This window comes from Haplochromis burtoni, unplaced genomic scaffold, assembly GCF_018398535.1.
Source record: "Haplochromis burtoni strain Fernald_Lab_line unplaced genomic scaffold, NCSU_Asbu1 Contig_9, whole genome shotgun sequence".
Lineage (NCBI taxonomy): Eukaryota > Metazoa > Chordata > Actinopteri > Cichliformes > Cichlidae > Haplochromis > Haplochromis burtoni.
The window spans coordinates 1,154,483-1,166,948 of NW_024582370.1; the positions used below are offsets into that span (position 1 = coordinate 1,154,483).

Consider the following 12,466-nt stretch of genomic DNA (forward strand, 5'->3'; position numbering starts at 1 on the left):
ACACCTACAAACACCATTCATATAGTGAAGGATATAAAACATCACACATCATCCCACACAGACATCAGTACATGTAGGAAACAAAAAAAGAAATCGAGGTATGACTGGCTAATTTTAAAATACATGGCTAGAATTTAAGAATTATCAACATATAAGCTTGCATAAACAAATATGGCATATTAGGGCTGTTCGATATAACGATATATATCGGATGACGATATAAAAACATCTATTGTTTCATTTTACGCTAACGTTTGTTTCGTGGTGTCGCAAAATAAACTGTTTACGGCGATATTTTTTCATGGTTCTGATGGTCACTGTAGTTATTATTAATTTCTTAAAGTTCTCTCTTTCTCTTATATTTAATAGAACCACACTACGGACGGACAAGCCCTGTTTTTATGGGTTGTCATTAGCAACAACGACGGTAACACCATCACGTGTCCGCTTGTTTATTTTCCACATAAACCTTTCACAAGAAAGCTCAAGATCCTGTTGAGACTTTTCAAAATAAACTGAATCACGTGAAAGAGCAGATTATTTACAGATGAGAAGCAAAAAAAAGAGCCGTCAGGTGCTAAAAAATAAAGCTTAGACTCAAACGTTAGAACAGCTTTTCCCCGCAGCACGCCGTGTGATAAATACTCACAAAGAAAACGGCGCCGTTACAACTTATGTCTAAAAATGTATCGTTTCATGCATCGGTTAAAACACTCGACTCCAGCTACACGACGCGCAGCTGGAAACACTTCACACAAGTCGAGCTGCCCGAGATTCACAGACTTTACAGAAAATGTTACTTTTTGTGATTTATATCGTTATCAGGACGATAGATGTCTTATATCGGGATATGAGATTCTGGTCATATCGCACAGCCCTATGGTATATCTTTATTTACCCTCCTGCAGGTCAGCGTTTTTCTTTTTTACCTCAGTTTGGGATTATCTCATTTAGCAAAGTAGATGTTAAAAACCCCTCAGTGCCTTTCATTTTAAGCTAGAAACAGGGAAATCTTTAGTAATGAAGGTTTGAAATCAACTTACTGTTTATAGATGTCATGCTTGCCATGCCTTTAATGCCCCTGGACAGTCAAGCGAATAGCATTTTGGTAAACCTGACTATCTACTAGACAGTGCGTAATCCTCTTTGGCCAATCTAATCGGGGAGACATATGCCGAGTTGGCGTTGGATAGTGATGAGTGGTTTAGTAGCTTTAGGAAGATGATCAGACATAAGAATGGACTAGATTATCTCCGTGCTCATCGCCTGCAGTGAGGCAGCAATCACTATTTATGCTTTAATGTCATGCCTTACTTTATATTTGACCCAAACCTTGAACTTTCAAGATGTCTGTTGTTCACTGTTGGGGTATAATGATAAAAGCCTCCAGTTTCTACATATCTCTTGGAGTAGTTGTTGTGCAATAGGCAGTTGGTTTAACCCTCTCAGGCTCAAATTAAACTTTTTGTTGCTAATGCACAACCAAGTCCTGCAGTGGTACTTCTGAGTAAAAAAATATGTATGTGGGGTAATCAGGTTGTTAGTTTTTAACTGTTGCAAATTGGCAACGCCTGGCTCGAGAGGGTTAAGACGCTACGCTGAAGACTAATGCCACTTCTCCTTGTTTTGACTTCGCACTAAGCACCACTACCATACAGTTCCCATTGATCTAAGAGGTCTTAAAGTGTTAAATTGCTTTAGCATAGCATTAACCTCCTAAGACCCGAACTCTTCCTCGGCAGCATTTTTAATTTCTCTTTGATATTTGGGCTGATTGGGGCCCGATGAATGTAAAAACAAAGAATTCTTTTTTTTTTTTTTACCTAATTTTTGTTTCTAAGAAAAATCAGAGCCACATATGAGGATATTCATTTAAAATTTTGATAGAACAGTAGCAGCATAATGTCCTCGTAAGTGGATATCAGGCCCTTGTAGAGCGAAATTGAGTATTTTGGTCTGAATAACCCAAAATGTGATGTCCACATATGTGGACGCAGGTCCTAGGAGGTTAATATAATTAGGGAAAGCTCCATGTATGGTTTTTTAAGTAAGTCATAAAAATCTTAAAATAATTTAGTGGCTTAGGGCAACAAATGTAGAGACATAAGAACTACAGTAATATGGTCCTTTTGGTGTGAACTGTCCTTTAAGGATTCCATCTATTACAATATTCAGTTTTACCAGAGATCAACCATTTTGTCAAAGAGGACTTAAGTCTGGTTGTGATTTTAAGATGATAAAATAATAAAATGTTTTTTTTCTTGTAATAGTCAGTTAATACATGATGCAATGCTACATCTTCAAAAAATCAAAATGAACATCATCTGTCTTAGATGAACAGGATATGAAAATCATTTCCTTTAAAAATAGGAATCGAACACCTGGCGTAGGGCCTTCAATAGACCCGTCTACTGTTCACTAAAACCTCACCAGAAATGGTCTCAGTGAAATGTGCCCAAGAGTTTGACTCAGAATCAGTAGCAACGGGTTATATGGAGTTAGGGTTTTTAAGTGGAAGCATGTAGAGGTCAGCAGATAAGAAGCCAAGGACTGATCCCTGAGGGCCACTGCAGGTCAAAGGCATGTGTTTTGAGTTACCGTTGCCAATAGCAACGAAATAACTGGTCGCATTCAGTCAAGTGATATTTCCAATATTTTTAAAATCCAGAAAAACAACCCAGTCTTCAGTTTATGTCAGAGTAGCCACCTCCTGTTGTCTGCTCCCTCCCAGGGTCATTTCCTCACAATGAAGAGGGAACACAATAATCACAGCTGCATTACAGAGCTGGAGATGAAGGAGGAGAGAATGGAGGGAGAAGAGTGAATTGAGGAACGGGTGAATGAGTGCATACGCAAGATGCTTCTTGACCTGTGGGGTGACTCCTAGCCCAGGGAGTCAAGTCAAGTCATTCATGCGTGTAACCTGTCTATGTTGGAGCACACGCCCACGGACACAGGAATGAAGTCACAAGTACCTCTAATTAATAACCCACGGGGAATCAAAAAACACGCACATACCAGCATATAAACACACACTGTAGCTTTAGGAGGTTTCAAATTAATGTTATTTATTTATTTTTGGCAAATACTACTGTTCGTCTACATTTATACGCATGATGATCCACTATTGCTTGCACACCACGCTGTAGCTAGGCAACCACACTCAGGAGCAGAGCATTATGGGATACTCCTGGGAAATGTGCTGATAATGTCAACATTGGGGCATGTATGAGGGAGCATCTACAAAGAGTTATACCTTTTAAAACACACAAATTCTCCCTTTCCACATCCTGCAAATATTCCCTGCATTTTAGTTGGTTTAGCGGGAGATTCGACCAACGTCTGGCATTCGCTCTGGTGGTGTTTTCGCTGGATTAGCTGACTGATGCACTCACATTATTGTCACTGATAGCTGAATTTCCCAAATGCTCAGGCCAGTGACTCATGCTGTGCATCATCAGCGCTTGATAAGACCACTAAAGAGGTGTCATTGTGAACAACTCGCTCCCTCATTCACGCAATTCCGCTAGGAAGCCACACACTGTATGTATCAGTCAGACTGCCGTTTCAGTGTTTTGTGTGTAAACAGGACATTAATAGCCATGTCATTGTGTTTGCGCTGTACCAGCATGTGTGTGAGTATGAGCTGTCCCTCGTGGAGAAGTGTGTCATGGTCTGGTATTCTTCTGTGTGTCCTGTGGACCCCACGCGTTGGTGTGTTAGCGGACATAAGCAAATGTAGCAGGAGTGGCGAGGCAGCGAAGCAGGATATCCCCTCTCTGTCTTACAGACTTCCTTTGCTTCTCTGGCAAACACACAGAGATCCTTCCTCACCCGTCCTCTTCCTCCTCTTCTCACTTTCTTCATTGACTTGCTTTCTGGGCTATAACTTGACTGGTTTTCTTTTTTACTTTTCCCCCACTAATATCATCTGCTAGGCTTCTTTGATGCTCTCGGGTCTCCCCTTGTTTTGACTTGCTCCGTTTTTCTGCATCTTCTATTCTCAATCACACTTCGTCACTTTCTTCTCACGTCCTCACTCCGTTGTTGCATGCCTCATCTTCATAGCAACTTTTATTTTTACTCGTGAAAACAAACTCAAAACAAGAGGAACCAAGAGGGAGTGGGTGAGAAGTGAGAACACATGCCATCTGCTTAGCCTGAATGGGAACTGTTCCTCTACAAGTTTAGGGGTCTGCGTTACATGCAGTTGCACCTAGATCTGCAGAGCTTTCCTCTTCGCAGTATTTTTCCTTTAAAGGTGGAAATGTTGTGCAAGTTTGTAAACATGAATATAATGTGGTACACAGTGTCTGTGAGTAAGCGTGTCCTACTGGCTGCTTCACATGACTCCTCCATCAGAGTATAGTGGCGGATCTGTTCAGAGATGCTAGGCCAAGTATATGCATGCAAAGCACTGAGCCAGGTTCCTTCTGTCTGTGTCTGTCTGCCTCTCTCTCTGCTTCTGTTTCACCCTGCTTTCAAACCATCCTTTCACTCTTCACACGTTATTCGTACTTGTCTCTCTTGCCTTTGCTTAACTTTGCTTAAAAGTCTCTTTATATTGGAATTAAACTGTTTGCTTGATGTCATAAGAAGTTTCCCAAGTGTTCAGACACTGTGGTCAGCCTCCGTCTGCCTGCCTCCACATACGCGACCACACACACACACACACACACACTTACTTATGTATCATACTACGGTCTGCTCCGTGCTGAATGTGTAGCCTACTGCTGAACACTGGCACTCATCACACTCTGAAACTGCCAGTGTCTTTGATGTCAGGCCAGATTGCTCAGGTCAGTTAGTCAGAGCACAGACAGTGTGTGTGTGTGTGCGGTGTGGTTTTGTAAGAGAATGTTTGGTGGCGTGCGGCGCGTGCGTGCGTGTGTGTGTGTGTGTGTGTGTATAGAGGGAGAGAATATACAGCATGTTTACATATAAAGGTGATTAGACTGTGGAGCCAGAGAGACCAGCACTGGAACAAACAAGTGGCTGTGTGCTGCCAACACTTTACCTGCATGTATATGCTTTCAAGAGCAATGACGCGTATCTGCACCACACGCATCTGTACACCACAGACCTGCCTTGTATGTGGTCACTCACTAACCTTAATCCCTCATCAGGGAGGTATAAGAGCTGACGTACAGCACCTATTAGCCTTAAATTACACTCCTCATTCGCACTGCTGGCCTGCTACCTGCCCCCAGAGCCCCCATAACTGTCTCCAGGCACCTCTGGCTTCAGTGTGGCATAACCACCTCAACATTGGCCCTTTATTAAAGTTTGCTGCCTCTAATTGATGGCTATAGCTTTTTCACAATAAAACATCCATAGAGCGTCTGTATTTTTGTATGTACTCAGCTACTGTATTACACACACACACACACATTCAAGGCCAAATAGTTTTTAGGCTAAGGGCGAGCACGCACACTAAGAGCCTGTCATCGTCACTTTTAGGTTCGGCTGGCGCCAGTTTGGTTACTGATAAAAAACGAGCCGTTATTTAAAGCGCCTCTCTAATACTGAGTTTGGAAAGTGTGCAAACAGGACGCTGCTTGTTTCCATTCGGGTTTAGTGTCAACTGATTTATGCAAATGTAACAGAAAACGGCCTGCTTGTTTGAATACTGCTCCCAGCAGTTTGAGGCCTGATAACGTCATAGCTGCAGGCACTACTGCCTGCATATTACAGAAAATCGACATACAGTAATGGTAATACGCCCAGACCCTAAACACTCCACTCTGAGAACCAGTTTTCAGACAGGATGCATTACAACGCAAAAATAAATGATGGCGCAAACAGCTATATTGATTGTTAATGGGTTATGATGGACTTGAAGTTCGTTTTATAACCTGCTGTCATTATTACCTGTAATGGGGAATTAAAACAAATACATCAGTGTGCTGTATTATCAGATCTCCAGCAAGTCCTGTGTGTTACGAGAAATCAGGAGAATAGATTCTGCAGGTGTTTGAAGTGAACAGTGACAGGCATGACGATGATAACTGCTAAACAATAAAATGATAAGGTGGATGAGGAAGAAGAAGCTCTTCTCGGTCCTTCTTTGATTGAAATGCCATGTCTACCGCAATCAAGTGACATAGCTAAACGTGCAAGAGCAACCCAAGGCCCAGGACCGGAGCTTCGGCTTCTCTGGGCCTGTCTCATCGATGTGACACACTCATAGAGAAAAGCCCACGCACACACTCACACGCACGGGAAGACGGACAAAAACAAAGACGTCAACATCCATTCACTTTAGCCACGCAGGCTCATGTGCGCTCGCTTTAAACACTGAGGTATCGTCGGATGGATTTCGAATGTGATGAATCTGTACCCTGAAAACTTAATTGCGTGTGCATCTGATTTAACTAGAAGGCAGGGAGGGGGTGATGCTGGAAACAAGGAAAGGAATAAAGGGAAATGAGGAAAGAGCGATGGAGTGGTGTGGTGATATGTGGCCGGTGGGGAGGGGGCGTTTAGCTATATGATGACCATTTGGGGTCTTTTAGCTACTAATTGAAGCGTGTTTAGTGGCCTGTGTTGTTGTGTATTAAGCACTGACAAATGCATATCCTCGTCTCCTTGGCTGATCCTGCAGTCATGGCTTTTTCCCCCCAGATAATTTAAATCAGCTTAATCACGGGTGGGCCTCTGGTGATCAGGGCACGTAAGGAAATCTAAATATGAATGGATGAATAGAGCAGTTAATGTGATTATGAATAATTGCTGAGGGGTTGGAACAGTGTGTGTGTTTCTTTGGGGTGGTGGGGCATGTTTTGATTCAAAATAATTTAATAACTTCAAAAGCATTGAAGTTATTAAATAACTGGGCCTAAATATAAATGGATGGGGACAGTAGAATTCAGCGTTCGCATTCAGAGCATCCCTCCCTCATGAAAAGAAATCTTTTATTACAAAACAGGAACAGCAAAAAGCTGAGTTTATGGGAAATGCTGGTAATTTGTCGTCAAGCCCTTGTGTTTGCACTCACTGGTGTGCAGCATAACGCAGCGTATGCGGCGTGTGCTTGAGAGAGAGAGAGGCAGTGAATCAGCGAGTGGGAGGAGAGAGAGAGACGAGAAGAAGGAAAGAAGGATGGAAAGGGGAGGAAGAAGGAGAGGGAGGGTGAATGAGGCAGCGGGGGTAGAGTGAGCAGGGCAGAGAGTGAAGGCGAGTTAGAGGGAGGAGAGAAAAAAGGAGGTGGGGGACGTCGCTGCTGCGACCGTTTCTCTTGTCAGTCGGCTGCTGCGTGCCTGGCGAACAGGAGGGAGCGCAGAGCAAGGGAGAGAGCAGCAGAGGGGGACACGGAGAGAGACGCTGGTCAGTGCTGTGCTTTATTCTGGCAGCACTATTGTCATCTGTGCGGCTCCGGGAGCTGCAGACATGCTGTGAGGGAGTTGATTTAGGCGCTGGACGCAGATCTGCAGATCCATGGATTACCAGCAGTGAGTAAGGCTGTCACTCTGCTAACCCACTCATCATTTGCAATAGAGGGGTGAAGCCACAGTCTCTCACTACGGGGAGTCTGGCTGTCTTGACCCTGGAGTGAAGAGGGAGTGCAGACCAGACAGTCTTTGTCCTGTTTTTGGCTTCCCCTTCCTTCCTCCATGTCTTTCAGTGTTTTTCGCTTGTGTCTGTGTCAGAGTGTATCATTGATGCTGTTGCTTGGGTCTCTGCAGGAGGGATGCTGGAGGCTAATGTGGCTAACATTAGCATGACGGCTAAGCCCAGAGAGCTGGACCTCAGGTCTGCTGCTGTCCCCTGCCAGGATACTTCATCCCAGGCCATGGCATCAAGGAAACCACCCGCCAAGCCCTCTGCTCTGCCCCAGGGGCCTGTGCGTCCCTCTGGGTCAGAGCTCAAGGTCTACCGGCCCACCTCCGGATCTATCCCCATTCCAATCCCCAGTCAGTCCGGGCTTCGCAAACAGCGTTCACTCAGCAACTTGTCTGTGCTCACCGATGCTGAGAAGAAGCTGCACCTGTACCAGTCTACCAGGTGGAATGATGACACAAGCCGTCCTGGCGCTGTGACCAACAAAGCGGGGCAGAGTAAGGCAGGTCAAGCTGGTGGTGGGAGACCACCACTGTCCCGGACACTTTCAAAGTCAGAACAGTCTCTCTTTCAGGGGAAGCCAAAGTCTTTCTGCTCCCCTTCTGTGACTTCTAATATAGGCAAGCCAAGTCGAATCCCTGCACCTGGCAAACCACGGGGACCTTATGCTGAGGTCAAGCCAATTAGCAAGGCCTCTGAGACAGCCCAGAATGCAGATACAGACCCAACCAAAGCAAACTCCAATGGAGCTGGGACTACTGGAACTAATGGCAAGAAACTAGGGGAGAAATCCAAACCTGCGGCTCTGTCAGCGGAGGAAAAGAAAGAGAGGAAGGGGATGGAGGGTGAGGACGATAAGAGCTTTTTAAAGGTGGATCCAGAGTTAGTGGTTACAGTCTTGGGAGACCTGGAACAACTGCTGTTCAGCCAAATGCTGGGTGAGTCTGTGATTTCTGTCCCAGTTTTTTGGTTACTTTGGGTTATTTGTTCTCACTTACAATCGGCTGCAAAGATGTGAGGTTAATTACTGTTTTAGTGGAAACTGAAACACAGAAACAAACAGTGAAGCATTGTGACTCTACACACTGAATGTCTCTGCTCTTCTCTCCTTTCCACACCCAAACCTTTTCCTCCAGCTCTGGCTCTAGCACCAGCATCAACAGTGCATTTTAAATGAGTCCAGTCTCTATTGCAGCACACTACACTGTGTATGTGTATTTGAGTGTGTCTGTGCTGTTTTATTTTAGTGCTTTTCACTATAAAATAGTGACAGCCCTTGATCTGAAAGTGGTGAATTTCCCCCTGTTGACAACACTGTAAACAGTTACACAAGCTTGGTTCGAATGTGCCAAATCAATTTTGTGCCGTATGCATTTGTGTCTGTATGTGTGTGTATATGTGCATGTGTACAAGCAGTGTGTGCTCCTACAAAGAAGCTGGAGTAAGCATTCCCAGGGCTGACATTGTTGTGTTGTTGATAAATTAGTCAACATACGCTGCAGTGTTGCCTCCTCTCAGTTGACCCACTGCCACAGTGTGCTAGATTTACATTAATGCACCATTATTCCCTGATCTCTGTGTATGTTTACATCTCTATTGCAGCAACCTCGATAGCATGGGAACGTATTCTAAAATTAGCAGCACATTTTAACACCAGCAAGCGTATGTATTGGCTACTGCATCACTGTATGTAAACGGCATCTTTCTGCCGGCCTGCCAAAACCGGTCAGTCGTTAATAAAGGCCGTGCGAGTGGGACTGGTGGGAGTGTTGTCCTTCAGTCTGTAAATAAAACGGGCGCATATTGAGCCAGGCTCCGGTCACAGTGGGCCACCTATTTAGCCTCGCACCACTCCTTCGCTCCCTCGACCCCCTCACCCCCTCTAGTTTCATTGATCTCCGGGCCACTGACAGATGGTCACTATCCACCCACACCCCATCCCCCTGTTACCGGGGGCAACGTGCATGAGGAGTAAGGGGAAAGTGAGTGGGTGGCGGCATGGGCAGGTAGCGTTCGAGCATCCGCGCGGTCACACGTGTGCTCAGATTGTCCATGGCAGCGCTGGGACACATTGTATATTCCAAGTTCTTGCTGCTGTGGGTGTGCCGTGACGATGGTGACTGAGTTTGTGATTAATAGGTCAAAACAGAGTTTGAATCTGCACCTTTCATCCATTATTCATTCACACACACACACAAGCACAAGAGCATTTCTCTATTGCTCCTTCTCTTTCCATCCCTCTAGGAGTACCAGATAGCATCAGAGAACGGGTGAGATGAGGGAAGAGGAGTGCAGTAGGTCGTAATATCTCGCTCGATGCAAGGAAGTCATTTTCTGCTCATCATCAAACCTTTATCTTTGCTCCACTCTCTTTCACTCTACACAAGCCTGCATCCTGCAGCACGGCCCCAAATCGCAGCATGTTTGACCTTGCCCCAGCAGCCCTGTGTGTGTATCTACTGTACATGGTGTGTGTGTGTTGTTTGTATCATCTGTGTGTGACCTTGTTCCTTGTTGTGATGTTGCTGGCCACACCTACACTGAGGCAGCCAGGTAGGGAGGAGGGAGATAAAAAGAGAAAAGGAGGATGACAGGAAAACCTGGTAATGATGGAGATTAGCGACAAAAAAAATGGAAAGGGTATAATTTGATTCATTGGGTGAGACAAATGAAAGAAAGAGACACCCTGAAGGAAAATAATAGTAATAGGCGATGACCTATATTTCTATCTGAGATTGAAATGACTGAATGCAGTGTAGCTTTGGGTCATTACAGTCTCTTCTTACCTGCCAGAGGTTTATTACTGAAATGGGCAAGTATGTAGGGTAGCTTTGTGTGCATACTCATGGAAATGTGTGTGTGTGTGTGTGTGTGTGTGTGTGTTAGGGAGAGGTTAATTGTAACTTGCCCTGTAGCTTGCAGCTGTGGGCTCATCCTTTATCGTATCTGCTTCTCCATTTCCGATGGGACGCTTGGCTAATTGGTTTCTGCTCCGTGTGCTCTGTCATGGAAGATAGATTATGGATGTTCAGTGGATCATTCCCAGATATCCACTCTTCTTCCTATATACAGTCTCACCTTCTGCTTTTCCACGTCCTGAAGAGTCCTGTAGTGTACCGTATTACGAATTGATAAATGAACCTTAATTTGGTAAAGGCCTTGTCGTTATGGAAGCTATGTGCTAGCTTTGAGCTACTGGGAGTAAAATATGTGCTTGTGTCTTGTGCATGTCATTTTACATGACATCAGACCACATGCACTGAGACGCTGTCCTTTTGAGATGAGCCTACAGTAACAGGTAAAGATAATGAAGATGCCATTGAACTATAATGAGGATGTGTAACCCAAGACCATCAGCTGTGTGCTTGAAAGGGGTAAACCCCTCCCACACGCCAAGAGAAAGAGGAAAAAACAATCCGGATATTTCAAGGTTTGGCTTTTATGTTTATCTTGTGAGGTGATTTAGGATTACTGTTCGCATCATCTGTTTTTCTGTAATCGGACATACATGTTTAACCACTGAGTGATGAAGAGCTTTACACTAATTGGATTTAGAGAATTACTTGACTTGCGTGTCCACGGACAGCAGCTCTGGACTTGTAGAGTTAATTCCCCCCAAATGCAGCTTGTATTATATGATATCTTGTTAATAGCATTAAAATGAAAGTTTGACACGCAAGTTGAGAATTATAAACATTACTTTCAGTGAAATGTATCGATCTGAGCGGCACTGAGCAGCATAGGTCGCCAGAGTAATCCAACGCACTGAACCTCAGATGTCTGCCACTAATGACACCTCCCGGTCCCATCCAGCACCCATAATGAGGTGTGTGTGAGAGGGTAAGCCCCTAAAGCAGTGGCCTTTCCCAGCATGGGGTAGGCACAGCCACAGAGAACCCAGCCTAAGACAAGAACCAAGCATCCGGATTAAACCTCGCATAAAGATAATGAGAAGATTCAACCCCGTTCCACTAATCGCAGATCTATCACCCTAGAAAAGACCAGCTATAAAGACTAAAATGAATTAAAGATTAAAGCCCTCAGGGCATCTGTTTGGTTAGAGATTTGGGGGAGTTTTACTTTTCGGATGGGATAGGGAATATAAATGTAGGTTAGAAGATTGAAGATGCTGTGTGGTCTTGATTTTGGCCGAGCACGAAGACTCAGCAGAAGGGAACTTAACGTGACTCGGTGACACATGGATGCTCATTAATGCAGCCTTAACTACTAGTGTGATTTAATTTTAGTTTGGCATTCTCTTGTGTATGTGTGTGTGGGCAAGTTTGTGTGGTTGATGGTTCCTCTTTGTGTGCTCATCAGCTGTCTGAGGAACAATAAACCTACAGAGAAGTCGACAAAGCCTGAAATGGAAGACACACAAACCCAAACGAGCACACAAGCCTTCAAGAGAACTTAAAAGCGCTGCAGGAAAAAGTGTCAGAGCAAAGCTTGCACATGCTCACACATGCATATTCCAGATACGCTCTCCTGTCTATACGCTGCCGTATTCATCCGTTCGGCTGCGGCAGACTATTTTTCATAATCAGTTCCTCCATTGTGATGGCAATGCTGAGTCGTTAATGTCATGCGGGTGCGGTCGGATCGCTGGTTACACCCCGGGCTTTGCTGACTGAAGGATTCAGGGCAGTAGTCCTCCCGTTGAGGAGGTGGCAACGAAGCAAACAAACACAAATGCCCAAGGAAAGTGAGGAATAAAGCATCTGTCCAAATCTCTCGCTTTCTCCTCCTCTTTTTCAACTCTGATGCGAGTTGACGGGCAGCAGTGTTCTGTCACAAGTCAGACAGCAGAGAGGATATTTGTGGTACCAGTGTTTCAGCAGGAGGACAGAGGACATCTTTTTAATGTGACAGCGAGTATTCACAGAGGAAAGGGATGTTTCTGCAT

General features: G+C 44.7%; 1 protein-coding gene across 2 annotated transcripts in view; it reads left to right on the forward strand.

The window, feature by feature from the left end:
- LOC102297641 (neuron navigator 1) overlaps nt 1-12,466 on the forward strand; it is a 74,260-nt gene that overhangs the window by 12,339 nt on the left and 49,455 nt on the right. For both annotated transcript variants that reach the window (XM_042227188.1, XM_042227191.1), the window contains exon 5: nt 7,686-8,498. In XM_042227188.1, the coding sequence (XP_042083122.1) occupies nt 7,686-8,498 (813 nt within the window). The remainder of the gene's footprint in view (nt 1-7,685; nt 8,499-12,466) is intronic.